Consider the following 16,544-nt stretch of genomic DNA (forward strand, 5'->3'; position numbering starts at 1 on the left):
ATAAAATTAAAAAGGCAAGAAACATCAGGAATAAAATCTGGTTTTCAAGAAATTCTTATTTACTGAGCTGTTGGTCTCCTCATGTACAAAATAATCTATTTTCACTTTAAAAAAAAAAAAAAAAAAATCAGAAAATTGCACAAATTTGGCATCTAACAGATTAAGCATTGCACACTGACCAAAATTGGGATGTGCATTAATTAGTTTTTGGCCATATTGTATGTAGTTAGCTAACTATTTTGGCAACATACTGCTTTGTCTCTCGATTACTTTTTCATAACTTTTCAATGGGAGTACAGGTAATTACTGATGATTAGTTCGGAAACGACTTCTTAAATCAGGGTTTGTACACTGAAAACATATGCATTATTGATGCATCAGTTGCATTTCTTAACTTAAATTTGAATTTTCAAGCTAATTGATGAGTGTGATGTATGGGTGATGCCAACCAACAAGATGTATAGAGGGCGCTGGCTCTCAATCTGAAGGAGCCAAAAGTTTAGTTTCCAAGAGGGAGACCAACAGAGAGGTCATAGGGAAGGCTCGTGGGAGCCATTAATGAAACTGAAATTAACTTGTACTATTTTATATATTTCAGTTATTAGTATTAGTTTTGTGTTTGTGCAATAAATGTTAAATATACAAAAGGGTGAAGAAAGGGGTGATATCACACGCTCTCCTACAAGAACCAGAGCTTTAGATGACGGTAGAGAAACTTCAATAGAAGCAGGTAGGAAGCTTTTGATTTTATTTACTTAAAGTATAGATGTATTGAAGATATATATATATAAATTTAAAATGTGTAAGAATACTAAGAAAGAAGATTTAGTAAACCTTCTTGGTGAAATTGAAGATACGCAAACTGTTGGTTTAACAGTGGTCCAATTAAAAGGTAAAATTGAGGACAGTAAAATATTTAAAGATGATCCAGAATTTGTAATTGGATTATTAAACTCAATAGTTGAGGAAAGAAAAATTAAAGAAGAAAATGAAATAAAAGCTAGGAATACATAGTTAGCCTTAGAAGCTCAAATGGTTGAACTCGAGAAATTAAAATTAGCGCAGCTAGAGAAAGAATTAGAATTGGAAAAAGTTAGAAGTCAGAACACAGTTAAAGATGGATCTCGCGCAGATAAAGACATGATTACAGGTTCGGGAAATTATTTAGAAAATTTGATAAAGAGTGTTAAAACATTAACTATTCCTGTTCCGAGAAGATCAGAAAACTTCAATTTGTTTTTCCAAACATTAGAGAGAGCATTCGTAACTAAAAATGTACTACAGGAGCTTAAATCCGAAATTTTGATTAACATTTTAGGACATAAGGCAACTAATATATTATTTTACACTAATGATGAAGAACTAAAATGTTATGAAACCATTAAAAAATAGTATTAAAAGAATATCAGACAATTGCTTATGAATGTTTAATGAATTTCCGAAGAGCACGACGCGATCCTAAAGAGTCACATGTTAAGTTCGCTTCTAGACTTTCTGCAAATTTCCAGTATTACTGTCAATTATGCAAAGTTAATGACTTTGATACACTTTGTCAACTAATGATTTCCGGCAACTTACATTAATATTAAGACAGGAGAAAATTGGTTAAGGATTTAGCTAAAGAAGTTGGCGTATATTTTGTAAACAAAGGCAAATCGTTAAACGAAACCACTTTTAACACTAACGAAAACATAGTTAAGTCATCCCACTCTTCAAGAGAATTGAAATATATTCCGCCTCATATGAGAAGCAACATAAATAAAAATAAATATCCACCCAAAGACTGTTACATACGTGGAAAATTAACGCATCTATACTGAAGCTTGTCCACAAAGAAACAAATTGGTAACACTAAACCCTCCTTTAAAAAAGGAAACACCAGAGAAAAATACTAGTGATAAAGTAATAGCAAAAATTGGATCTTCCTGCCTGTCAAATGAAATTTTTACGCAACTATTCAAAAGGTAAATATTTGTGTTGCAGGTAACGAAATCCAAGCCATAACTGATTCAGGTGCCGAGATAGATTTTGGTTATAAATCCGAAACACATATCAAATTTCTCTATTGAGAACAACTGTAATATTGACTCAAAGAAACCATATCAGCTAAAGTGGCTAGAATTCCTATATCCATCAGAAATGGATATTCCTATATCCACTCTAATTTATTGAAACCTGTCAAAATATTAGTAGCTTTAACAGAAAAACTTCATATTCCCTGTGTAATTACTCCAAATGTTTATGATTTATTGACCTCTGAATCACATCTGCTTAGCGCGAATCATGACTGCGACACAGTGTTTCTATCACTGGAAATGAGGAGTCATCTGTCAAAACAATTTGAAGGGGAAAGCCGAGCTGATTTATTTATGACAGGAGGAGAGCAAAATTTAGTCATAAGTTGCATTCAAGGTGAAAACAAAAGTGAGGATAAATTAAATGTGAGTCAACATTTAGATGCCAGTATTTTTAAACAACAGCAGAGGGAATGTGAGACATTATGCAAGATCTATAAAGACGCACAAAAAAATAAAAATTAAAAAATTTTAACGGATGATTTGATTTATCATACCGAAAGAATTTTTAGAGAAAAAGTTAGTCAATTGGTAGTACCTAAAGTTAGAAGGGAACAAATTTTAAAATTAGCTCACGAATCTATTTTTGCAAATAATTTAGGGATGAGAAAAACAAAAGAAAGGATTCGTTATTCATTTTATTGGCCGAACATGTCATGAGACATTGAAGAATATTGTAAAACTTGTAAGGAATATCAATTACAAAGTAGAGAAACAACCACCAATCGTATACCCATAGTACCAGTTCAGAGACCTGAATTTCAATTTGACACAGTGAATGTAGATATAATCAGTCCAATTGAACCTCCATCAGCTCGTAAACACAAACATGTACTATGTTTAGTCGACCAACATTCTAGGTGGCCAGAAGCTGTCCCTTTGAGAACAATTACAGCAAAATCAACATGCGACGCATTATTAGAAATCTTTATGAGAACGGGCATACCTCGGGTAATAGCTAGCGATCAAGGTACCAATTTTGTTGCAGAATTAACACAAGAACTTCATGCCAGATTAGGAGCAAGTCCTAGATTTGCAACACCAGGACATCCACAAAATTTGGGATTAGTTGAACGGTGTAACCAAGTTCTAAAATGTATGCTTCATCATACCATCAGCAATGACTCTAAAAATTGGGACAAACACATACCATACCTGTTATTCACTTACCACGAAATTCCAAATTGGACTACGGGAGTATCCCCATTTAAATTAATGTATGGAAGAGGCCAGAGGTCCGTTGTCAGTATTAGAATTGTCATGGTCAGGAGAAATTCCATTACTAATAAAATTGGGTAAAAGTGCTGTTGATTATCTACAGGAGCTAAAAATGAATTTAGAAGTAGCAGCAGAGCAAGCATCTATAATTGCAGAATTGAAATAAGGTGCATATGCAAGATATGCTAATCGAAGAGCTATATAATATAAAGAATTCAATCCTGGAGATCAAGTGTACCTGCTGATTCCAGATTCCAGTAATAAATTATATGCCAGATGGACAGGACCTGCAGAAATAGTATCTGGTTGTAATCCAGATTCTTGCAGAGTCAAACTGATATATGGTACAAATAAAAAGAGTTCACGTAAATAAAATTAGAAAATTTAATCCAAAAGTACAGGCAATAGGTGTAATATTTGAGAATGAAGAAGAACTAGGAGAAGTCCATCCACACCCAGTGTGAGCGACAAGTCCAATCATTTTCATCTTAGCGGACTTAAGCCATTTAGATGATGATAAAAGGAATGACATGATGAATTTGTTAAGAAAATATGACAACTTATTTATAAATAAGGTACAAATTGCCAAAGTAGAACATAAAATAAGATTAAATGACACTGAACAAAGGAAGCCATCGAATCCTAGAAGCACTGAAGCAGCAAGTAGACAAACAAATCGAAGAAATGTTGTCATTGGGATTGACTGAAGAAACCAACGCTGAAATTTCGTACCCTATTGTATGCGTTATGAAGAAAGACGGTAATCTTCGCCTTTGCATTGACTTTAAATCCCTTAATGCAGTAACGAAACCAGATGACTTCCCTATGGAAAATCCTAAACAGCTCTTATTCCACATTGGAAAAGCCAACGTCATATCCACTATTGATTTACTCAAAGGCTATTGGGCCATACCATTAGAAAGAGAAAGTCAAGAATTAGCATGTTTCAAGACACATCGAGCTCAGTATCAATTTTAAGTCATGCCTTTCGGGCTACACAACACCGCTGCAACATTTCAGAGAGTGATGAACCAGGCCCTTGCTAAATACAAAGATTTTGCTCTAGCCTACGTCGATGACATAGGGGTTTATTCAAATAGTTGGAATGAACATTTAGTACATCTTGACACCATTTTTTCAAAACTGTTAAAACTATTTTAAGTTTTCCATAAATCTTAAGAAATGTTCATTTGCTAAAACTCACATTAAGTATCTAGGACATATCATTGGTTCCGGCAGTCATCGTACTGATCCAGAGAAAGTGGAGGCTATCCAGAAATTAGCTAGACCTCAAACAAAGAAACAATTGAAAAGCATTCTAGGCCTATGTAATTATTACAGAGATTACATTCCACATTATGCCGAAACAGCTTATCCATTAACCGACCTCACCAAAAGAAGAAGTCTTAAAGAGCTGTGCTGGACAGAAAAACACGACAAAGCATTCGATAAATTAAAGAAATGCCTAATGGAAGCACCTAATCTTTATACCCTTGTTACAGGGTTACCTTTTATAATTCATTGTGATGCATCTTCAACAGGTGTTGGAGCTTGCTAATCTCAACGGAAAAACGGAAAGTTGTACCCGATTAGTTATGCCAGCCAGAAACTAACCAAAACACAACAAGCATGGCCAACTATCGAGAGGGAAGCTTATGCTGTTATTTGGAGCTTGAAAAAGTTTGAAACTTGGGTTTTGGGATCACCTGTGGAACTGATAACTGATCACAATCCATTAACTTTCATCACAAAGAACGCACACAATCTTCTAAGTTACAGAGATGGGCTTTAACATTACAAAAGTATGATACTACAATTTCACATTGCCCAGGCGCTAAGTTAAGCAATGCTGATGTGTTGTCCAGAGTAGAAGCTATTGAGTGACTTGTGTGAAAGAAAGAACTTTTTATAGACATTTATGAACTCTTAGGATTATCATTTTATTTTTTTGTGTGTATTTTCTTTTCAGCTACTCTCAAAGAAAACTTTTAAGTATACCATAGAAACTTTAAGTATTCTATTGCATTAGAATTGTTTGATTACTAATTTTTAATCATTTATATGTTACAGTTTTGGAAGAAGTCTTATAGTAGATGTAGAAATAACCTGTATAAGTATTGTGTTATGTATCTTTCAACTTCAGTATTGATTGATATGTAGACTTTAGTAGATAAGTAATTCTTTTGTTTGACGTCACCATAACTTGTCACATTTCAATAGGCTTTCACCCTATTTCAATCTTGGATGGGGGTGTGATGTATGGGTGATGCCAAACAACAAGATGTATAGAGGGCGCTGGCTCTCAATCTGAAGGCGCCAAAAGTTTAGTTTCCAAGAGGGAGACCGACAGAGAGGTCATAGGAAAGGCTCATGGGAGCCATTAATGAAACCAAAATTAACTTGTACTACTTTATATATTTCAGTTATTAGTATTGTAGTTTTAGTATTAGTTTTGTGTTTGTGCAATAAATGTTAAAAATACAAAAGGGTGGAGTGTTTTCTCTATGAGGTGGAGGATGAAGAAAGGGGTGATATCACAATGAGTTTATATAATTATGGTAAAAACACAACAGTCATCCATGGAATTTTATATCAAAGAGAAAAAGTTAACTAGCTACAAAGATACTTATCATTAAGCAATATTTGGGAAATTATATACATAAATATTAAATTACATCAAAATAAATGCTTTTTAAGTTAAGTGTCTTCTTTCCTACTTTAACAACTTACTTGTAGGAAAGTTGAAGGGTCAGTCTCTTTTAAAGCTTCAATGCAAAATTGGAGAAGGCCAGTAGTCTGTTGTAATTTACCAGTACACACAGTAACTTGTTCTTTCAATGACTTAACTTTATAGTCTCTTTCTTTCCTGATGAAATCAATTAATTGTTGCTTTCTAAGATTAATTAATTCAATAAGTAAGTCACATTCAGTTTCTATATTACTCTCCAACTGCACACAGTTATCCTAAAAAATATGAAAGTATGAATTAATAAAGCATATTTGCACTAATTGTTTTTTACTGTTCTTAATTTCAAGCCACTTTGGGCTGCTTGTGAAACTAATAAATATTCATATTTTTTCATAAAGAGATACTATCATAACCTTTTATATAATAAAACTCTCCTATTAGATAGCAGTCCTTGTAATTATGAAAGCAAAATAAATTATGCTAATTTTAAAACTTTTTGCTGCTGCATATGTTATCATATCCATAAAATCTAAAGAAAAATAATGCATATGTTACAATATCCATAAAATCTAAAGAAAAATAAGTCAAAAATAAATAGAGATAAACCATTGTGTATTTTATGTGCCCACAGTTGAAGTATTCTGTTCTGAATGATTTTAAAACAAATATTATACAGTACAAAGTCTGTAATCGGGACGTCCATTATCCGGAATGATCTATAATCCGGACCTCAAAGGCCACAAACTTTTTTTTTGTATGCTTTACGCATGCGCGTAATGTATGCTCTACGCATGCACGCATTGAAAGAACTGTTTAATAAAGTAAACAAATAAATATTAAGCTTTTTTTGTATGTAAAATTTTATACCCTTTAGATCATAACTGCTCTTTATTTCATAAATTACGGTTTCATATTTTTAATTGTATAATTTCTGCATGCCATCTCACCAGATTTAAATTGATGATCTATAATCAGGAAAAAAAAACTAATCGCCGCCGGATTACGGACTTTGTACTGTATATAAAATGTAAATACAATTACATTAGGTTATTAAAATATAAATAAAAAATATGTTTTCAGAAAAAGAATTCTGTATTAGGTCTTTACTTTTTCTTCAAAATTTTTGTTCATGATTTCCATCCTTTTTTATTCAAAATATAATAAGCATTGATAACAATTTTGGCCAAGATATATGGTAATAAAGTCTAATATAACTGGGAATGGAACCATGCACAAATTGAAGAGCAAAATGTTTAACTAAAAATAAAATTATCAGTTTAGAAAAAGCTTTCTAATGTTAAGAGATTAAATGGTCAACATTATGCAGATTATTATGAAAAATATTAATCAATCTTTTTTTTTTTTTTTTTTTTTTTCAAAATGGAGATCTTATTCCCAAAATCTTAACAGAATTCATGTTCTAGAAAATACTGGCAGGCTTCTTTAGTGGCATGCGACCAACTTGTAATATTATTTGAAACAATAAAAAATGAAAAATATTTGCAGCTTAACAGAATTTTTGTATATTTCTGTGAGATTAATTCTAAAGCAATAAAATTTTATAAGAATATAAGCAGCAATGAAACAACATATTTTCAAGATTGAAAACTTATAAATTACCTGTGTGAAAATTTCTTTGGCATACCAAATGTAAAAAAGTTATAAATTAAAGATACTAGTAAATCACAAACAAACATCCTTGAATGGCATTTAATATAAAAAATTAACTTTGAATTATTAGGAACCATTTACTAACTGACTCCCCTTTCAATGCAAATTGAAAATGACATCAGAAATAAATTCTGAAATTAAGTTGCAGAGTTATAACAAAATCAGAATTTTTAGGTTTTATTTTTTTACAAAGAATACAATATTTCCCTAAACATAAGTATAGAGACCAACAGAAATTATAAAAAGTTAATTTCATAATTTTTACAAAACATATACCTTTAAATTCTAACATGCGAAATCATGAATCATTGCTTGATTTAAAACAATCTTGTGATGGGAAGTATTTGTCTATGACCACTAGTAGTGAAAATAAAAAGCTGTACAGCAACTATTGCATTCACTCACACACAAATACAATTAAGAACTCGAGCAAATAGATGAACTTACTGCCTTAAATATTTAGTTGCAGTTTTCTTGCTTTTTTTTTTTTTTTTTTTTTTGTTTTACATTTCACATTAACTTTATCCAAAATTATGCAAAATAGGTATGATATTAGTCAAGTGTTGCCTTCTTAATAGGAATATATCCTGTTACAGCAAATATCTCTATAAGTAGTATCACATTATTTCTTAAATATTACTGAGGAGTAAATATTCCTCATATTTTAGATTTAATCCTTTTTAAAAGAACCATATCTTAACATGCTAGTAAAAATCTTTACAGAAAAAATACATTATAGTATTCAACAAGATAATTTTTAAATGACTATAATGGCCAGCATAATATATGCAGCTGTTTTCTAATTTTAGGTATACTTTTTGTATTTTGACTATTAACCTTCTGATTATCATCAGCGAGCATTCCAGTTACGCACCACATTAATTGAAAACGAAGGCAGCTCACATTATATATTTACCACAGACAAATATCGCACATATTTGCGAAGTAAGAATTTCTTAACTCGCACATGCTAAAAGCTTAAAATCATTATGAATGTATGTTGAATTTATTTTCATTAATAGTCAAATCTTATTGCATAAGTACATTTCAGAATGATGAACAAGACAAGCAACAGAAGTGAATTTATTCAAATCAAAAGTCAAAGAGAAAAGCAGAATACCCTCAACAAATGAAATGCTATTCAAGACTAACAAACTGCACAAAAGTATCAGCAAACGCTTTTAACATACAAATCTGATGTGTACACCATATGACTTCCTTGCATGGAATATTAAATTATACGAATTTTTTGCTGCATTTCTTTTAAACTTATTTCTTTGAATTTCATTAGAAATACAGTTCTCATTCAATTAATTCAGTTCGTGGCAAGGCAAAAATACATAAAACTTCAAAATATCTTTATTAAAATTATAAAATACCAAATATAGTTAAAACAATTAAAAAATAATTTTTACAATTAAAATTAGAGTTTCCACGCAAAAACAAGCAATTCGGCCAGCGGGCAAGAAGGCAGATTTTTCGGTGCACAAAACAGAAAGTTTACTTTTGGTCCCACTCGGCAAAAAGATACTGAGGGTACAGTAGCCGACTTAAAATACCACTCTGCCAAGTTTCAAATGTAAGCAAATACAGCAGCTATGGTTAAAAAAAAAAAAAAATTAGGTTTAGGAACACTTAAACAACTTCTAAATTCTTAATAATTCTACAACTATTGTATGCAGATTAACTAAAGGCATAAAATCTTTAACTGAAAGATAAGAACAATACAATTCAATTTTTTTTAAAGCAAAAAATGCACAATATGCACAATTTACCAACACATAATAATAATAATAATTTTTAAAAAAACTGAACTCGCAGAGCCAAATAATAGAGGGAATATACATATACGTACATATATATATGTATAAGTACATAAAGAAACCAACTAAGAGACTAAAAATTAAAAACCAAATTTTTATACCCATTCTACACTAGCTGCAGGATTGAAGTAAAATAAACTTAAAGCATCTAAAGTTCAAAGTAAATTAGAGACAAGGCAATTCCTCAATAATATTAACAATTGCAACCACGCATAAGAGGTTTAACACAATATCTAAAGAAATCAAAATTTAAAAAAGAATTCATAATAGTACAAACTGGAAAAATAAAAATGCAAAGAGAAAAGCAAGGGAAAAATATGCAAAATAATGCAAAAATATAAAAATTAATCTCCTATTACTGAAACTCCAATTCGGAACTCATCAGAGGAAAATTAATTATAGCTTCATTTAAGTCGGTTAATATGTTTTGAAAACGTGTTTCATTCTCCTGGTTCATGGATCAAACACCGAAAAAAGAATCAAATTTATAGTTCTTGGAAAAAGTATGCAATAAGGTCCAAAGTGTTCAATGGCAGAACTAAGTATTTAAACATGTATTCAAAATGCCTTAGCCTTTTAAACTCTGTGTGTGGGGGTGCCAGACATTGGGCATGGTCTGTAAAAATTATTACCTACAATATGAGAAGAATATCGTCGACTCCAAATTGGCGGAACTTCTAAAAGCTGTTGTCTTCTGTAAAATCTTAAAATGCGAGAGGATTTAACGGGCTTAAAGATGAGGAAAAGGAAAAATATATGTTATTAAAAGATAAAAATCTGCATGTAATCAGGGTACAAAAACGTCTTTGAAATTAGAAGCCCCATTTTTTTTAGTAAAAGCTAGAAGATTTACCAGTTACTAAATTTACAAAATAATAGAAAGATAATATAAATAATAATTGAAAGGGGAAAGAAACAAGATCTTTGCACATATTTACTTTAAATTTCTTATCATAGTCATCCAACTATTACCTCCAATTACGGTTTAAGTAATAATTATCATATTACTTTAGATGAGAAATTTAAAAAAAATAGTTAATACCAGCTTTCTTTAGAGTTATAGAAATTTAGAATAGAGGTGTTTTATTCTGCAAGAGAATTTTGACTAAGTTAGTGATTTCTTCTTGTAAGTATTCAACACTGTTGCAAATATTTTTTATTCTAAGGAGTTGAATTTGCATGGTATTAAGTAATACTTTTGTAGAGATATTGGAGTGCCAATGGATGAGTTTTATGGTAGGGAAATCAAAATCTCTTCTTTTGTCATAAATTTTGCAAATCTAGGTAATTAATATCTCCTTGTTGAAAGTTAGTTTTATTGATTCAGAAGACAAACAACAATCTTAATTAGTTTTATTGAGTTTCAAACATAAACGATAGATGTGATCGTATTCTATTTTATTGAAGTTGTTGATTGCAGTAATATGATCCATGTATCTGTAGAACGATGTATTTGAGATAACTGTTGTTGGAAATGAAATTCCTTGGTGAGAAGGTACAAATTACAAAGCGCTGATATACTTTTGGTGTGGCTGATTGTAAACAAAAAAGGGAGATGGACAACTACATGTTATAGCAGTCCTATATACAAAATTTCAACATTCTGAGGCTACTTATTTTTTAGTTATGCGAAGTACATACGTCCAGATGCCACGAAAAAGTCTCTTCTGAATACATTTAAAATCTCTTTTGCAACCCGTTTTAAGAAAAAGTCCTTTATTCTGCTTTTACATACATATGTCATGGAAAAACATTGTTAAATCGTATTCTATAGCGGTCAAAATGGATATTTTCATTGATACATGATATCTTAAAATTTTCGCAATCACAATACTTCCTTATGTCGTACAAGGAAGTAAAAAAGCTAAAGATATAATCATTTCAACCATCAGAAACTTCAGACTGATAAAAGTGAATGACGAACATTCCGAAAGAAATAACAGTACTTTTCTGTTATTGGAACCAGATTCAGAAACGTACATTGTATATGTACTTGTATTTATGCATGTATGTGTACAAGTATGCAAATATGTGTGTATATGTGTATACACATATATTTCTAATCTGGTCCTGGTAACCGAACGGGGTACTACAGTCAAAAGTCTTTAATCCGGACATCCATAATCCGGAATGATCTATAATCCGGATCTCAAAGCAACAAACTTTCTGCGCATGCGTAAACGTGCGCATATGCATTCATAAATGCACATAATACCTTTACGCATGCCCGTTGAATGTACTTGTATAACGAACTGTATAAGGGGTATAAGCTAAGCTAAAATTATCTAATTATCTATTTCAGTTAATGTTGCAGATTGCGTTGTTCCTTAATCTTCTAATTGGATCCGGCTTATTATTTTTTGCAGACTGTTAAGAGCAATTTTATAAAATTAAGCTTGAACTTTCGATTATGTCAAAAAGAATTTCTGATTCTGGAGCTGCCAAAGGATCTACAAAGCGAAAGCATGTTTCCATGTCCATCAAACAAAAAGTGCTTCAAAAAATGGAAAAAGGCATATCCTTTGTTTCTCTAACCATTACGAAATCTGTTTATCAATTTTACGCTGCTCTGCAAGGGAAGGGGGTAAAACGTCACGGCGCACAATGAACTGGAAGTTGATCTGTCAGCACTATCTTTATCTTCAGAGCAGATGTTTTTATTTTATTCAGCTTATAATTCCTTACTAAATGTAGTATTTCATCTCGATGTACTCCGTCTTTGATATGATTTAAATCAAATGCCTCATCATTATAAATATCACGAATACACATCAAATAGTTTTCTGGTTGCAATTTTCTAATTTCGACTATGTGTAATGTGTGATTTACGCATGCACGCATTGAAAGAAATGTTTAATAAAGTAAAATAAATATTAAGCTTTTTTTTTTTTTTTGTAAATTTTGATACCCTTCGGAGCATAATTGCTCTTTATTTCATAAATTATAGTTTAATATTTTTAATTTCATAATTTCTACATGCCATCTCACCAGATTTAAACTGATGATCTACAATCCGGAATCACCAAAGTCCCGATGAGTCCGGATTAAAGACTTTTAACTGTATTCATTTTGAGGGCTGTAAAAAATTGCCAAACTATTGTTGATGCCAGTGCTGTGAAAAATAATTGCGGCAACCCTAATGCAAGAAAGGAAGTATAACAGTAAATAACTATCTAAGACTGATGTTTTAATTTAGATGAGAGGTTAATTTCATATAATACTTTTTATTATTATAATTTATATAAAAAAGGATAAACATGACAGGAAGCATAAGATTGAATAGAAGCATAAGAGTAAATAACTATTTCAGATCATTATTATAATTTATATAAAAATTGCTAATCGTAATTGAATGGATGCCTGCATTGCTATTTCACTACCGAGTATTGCTAAAGCGTAATTTCATCTCGTTGGTTGTTCAAACATAATTTTCTATAATGAATGATACTTTTTCTTTGAAAATATTCTCGGTAAAGTTCAGAATCGCCCACTTACTTGTTTGCCACTTTTTACAAGGGTTAAAAACAATTGAATTTTTGTCAATTTTCTTTTTCTTTTTAAGTGATAACAGGTCAATGTGTAAATAGATAAAGTCAAGGGTGTGCTAAGTGCTATTTTTGTGCAATTCTGGGATTTTTTTAAGTGAAAATAGGTCGATGTGTACATGGATACCGAGTATGACCAATTCTTAAAATGCGTCAAGCAGTGGGTGATTCTGCACTTTACCCAAAATTCTATTGCAGACTTTTTGTCATGGGCAATTCCCAAATTGTTAAATCCGTAGGATATCAGAAAAGGATTTAAAAATTAAACTGGTATTTCAATGGCGTCTTCAGAAATATAGAACTATATAAACTTGCACAATTTGAAATCAGCACGTACGCTAGCTATACGTATTTTTGTTACAGCCATTTACGCTGCTTAAATGAGCGCATTTGCTAGATTTAGCACTTTTGCGCATACATTTTCACTGCAATTTTTTTACTATCCTCAAAACGGAATAGTATCAGTACCGAAATAATGTTATACTCCCTTAATTCTGACAAAAATACAGCACGATTATTTGTATTTAAACAATGTATAATAGAAAAAAGAACTTTTTTTCATAAAACTAGGTATAGAATATTCAGATTTCATAAATTTTGAAAAAGATTCAAAAATTTTGAAAAAGATTTTGAAAAATCTTCAAGCATCTTCTACCATTTTGAACCTTTCAAATCCCAATCATTATGAATTTTAACTCGAATTTTTTAAAAGATTAGTTAAATTAAATTCCAGTGAAAAGTGTCAATTAAAAAAAAAAAACTCTGATATTAACACCATGACTTACTTGTTCAGCCTATTAAATTATATATATATATATATATATATATATTGGCTGTACTTCATTTAAACCTATTTCATTGAATTGTTCTAACTTAATTGATCCCTAAGGCAAGTTTAAGATGACAACGAAAACTACAAATTTTGAAATTAAAAATCCAAGTTAATTTTTGTTGCATGAGAGTCAAACATCTTCTAATTTAATATTTTCATAACAAGTATAAATCTTTCCCAAATATAAGTATTGGAAATGGGAGATCACATTAAAAGTTATATTTCATTATTTTTCCAAAATAAATTTTTATTTAAAAAATTGACATTTCCAAAACATGAATAATTTCATCATTTAAAACACTTTTGTTATTGGAAGTATATGACTATGAATCACAATTAAAAAAATAAAAGTTAGGTAAGGATTTTTAAGTTGGGTAAAGGGTGGATACATAATTAACACATACATGTTTGATTCTGCCAACTGCAATAAAAAAGGAGAAGCACTAATAGATGTTAGGCAATCCCATACACAAAATTTCAGCGTTCTACAGCTAATCATTTTTGAGTTAAGCTAGATACATACATAAATAACAAAAAAATCCCTTTTGAATACATTTCACAATTTGTTTCAGAAAAAACAGTTCTTACATATGTATGTCATGCAAATTTTCACACACTCTTTCCTTATGCACAGACAATGTGCAAAAAAAAATCATCCAAATAGATTGAGGAAAGGTCAAAAGGGATATGTCTGTTGAAACACGATACCCGAAATTTTTTCAATTACCATACTTCCTTTACTTCGTATACGGAAGTAAAAAGAAAGGAGGAAGTCAGAATGTGATTGTTACAATCAGTGGCACCTGGGTCACCAACACATTTTCATCATAACCCTAAATGATACACTGTTTCTTTATACCACCCAGCACAGATGACCAAAATTTTCTAGTAATAACTGAGCTTAAGTCAACTCCTGAAAATTTTCAAAATCTAACTAATGTTACCTACTATTTATAACCTATTTCTTATTTTACCTGCATGTTTCAAGTAACTAATGCCACTGTACATAAATACTGTATCATATACAGTTCAAAGTCTGTAATCCGGACTTGTCAGGACTTCCGCAATTCCGGATTAGGGGTTTTTCCGGATTATAGATCATCAATTTAAATTTGGTAACATGGCATGCAGAAATTATACAATTAAAAATATGAAACCGTAATTTATGAAATAAAGAGCAATAAAAGGGTATCAAAATTTACAAAAAAAAAAGGCTTAATATTTATTTGTTTACTTTATTAAACATTTCTTTCAATGTAAGTTGTTTAAATTGCTTCGATTTATGTGATAACACTTTCTCTTTAATTCTATAAACAGACATACTTTCTTGTTCAGTTACAGAGTTCCACTGTTCAAATCCTGTAATTGCTGTGTCGAGAATAGCGACTAACTTGTCAATCGAAATTTTTTTGTTTTGACCTCTCTGTCACTTTCTTCACTATCAGCAACGTGCATGTGTAAACGCTTTACTGGCCTTATGCGCATGTGTAAGTTTGTGGCTTTGAGGTCCGGATTATAGATCATTCTGGATAATGGACGTCCGGATTATGGACTTTGTACTGTATTCCACTTCGTCTACTAACTGTTCTTAAACCTACTCTTCTTCTATCTACACTTGCTTTGATTTCAATCACTTCGGAAAAATGTAAAAAGTTCCGAGCTGCTTGTCCTATGTTTTGCCAAATCACACTGAGAAAATGAACCTCAAGATTCAATAATTTTAATTATGTACTGTTGCATTTCTTGGAAGAGATAGGTACATTTTCAAATTTGCACTCTTCAATTTGTTTTTTATTTATAAAAACTTTCAATTTTGCTCTAGTTAAAAAGCTTTTAATATAGATTTTTCATCTTTGAGAGGTTCAAAAATAGTTTTAGGATACAGATTTGAGGAAATTTAGGATTTATTCTATCTCTGATGGTATTATGGCCTTGAATAAGAGAGATCTGTGCTTTATCGCCCTCAAAATTTACAGTTTTATTCAAAATGTACGTCAAAATAAAGTTGCTTTTTTTGCACGAGATTTATTTAAGATGAAGCTAAATGGATGGTGTTCACACCTTATTTGATCACCCATATTGTCTCCGAAGTGATCAAGATACACTTCTAGGAGTGGTTATGATATAGAAAAGTGTTGATTTGGATCTGGAAGTCAAGATAAAAAATAAAAGCTGTTAATACAAGGTAACCAAAAAAGTTCTCACTGTTTTGGACAGTCAGAAAGAAAAAGTCATAAAACAAATATTAATCACCGCTAATCCTCAAAGTAATCACCATTGGCATCCCGTGCCTTTTACCAAGGAGTGGCTAGCTGTGCGATACCATCGCGATAAAACTCAGGATTCTTGAACGCAAAGAAGTCTGTGAGGGCCTTTTCGAGGTCTGGCCGGTTGTTTTAGGATTCCCCCCCCCCAGATGGTTTTCCAGGGAATGGAAAAGGTGGTAGTCTGCTGGTGTGAGGTCTGGGGAGTATGGTGGATGGGATAATATCACCCAGTACAGTCGCTGGATGGTGCCCCTGGCCCCCTGAACCACATGCAGCCTCACATTGTCATGGAAAAGGAGTACACCCTTATGACTGACCTATGCTGTCACTTTGTGCATCAGTACCTGAAGCACACATTTCAACTGCTGAAAGTACAGGCCTGCCGTGGTGGTTTGGTCCACTGGCAGGAGCTCATAGTGCACCA

General features: G+C 31.5%; 1 protein-coding gene across 1 annotated transcript in view; it reads right to left on the reverse strand.

The window, feature by feature from the left end:
* The window catches only part of Trim9 (E3 ubiquitin-protein ligase Trim9), a 51,153-nt gene that overhangs the window by 27,720 nt on the left and 6,889 nt on the right, over window positions 1-16,544 (reverse strand). Inside the window, exon 3 of the mRNA XM_035363935.2 lies at window positions 6,024-6,257. Within this exon, the coding sequence (XP_035219826.2) occupies window positions 6,024-6,257 (234 nt within the window). The remainder of the gene's footprint in view (window positions 1-6,023; window positions 6,258-16,544) is intronic.

This window comes from Stegodyphus dumicola, chromosome 10 (assembly GCF_044657685.1).
Source record: "Stegodyphus dumicola isolate Sdum_Otavi_A_Nest chromosome 10, ASM4465768v1".
Lineage (NCBI taxonomy): Eukaryota > Metazoa > Arthropoda > Arachnida > Araneae > Eresidae > Stegodyphus > Stegodyphus dumicola.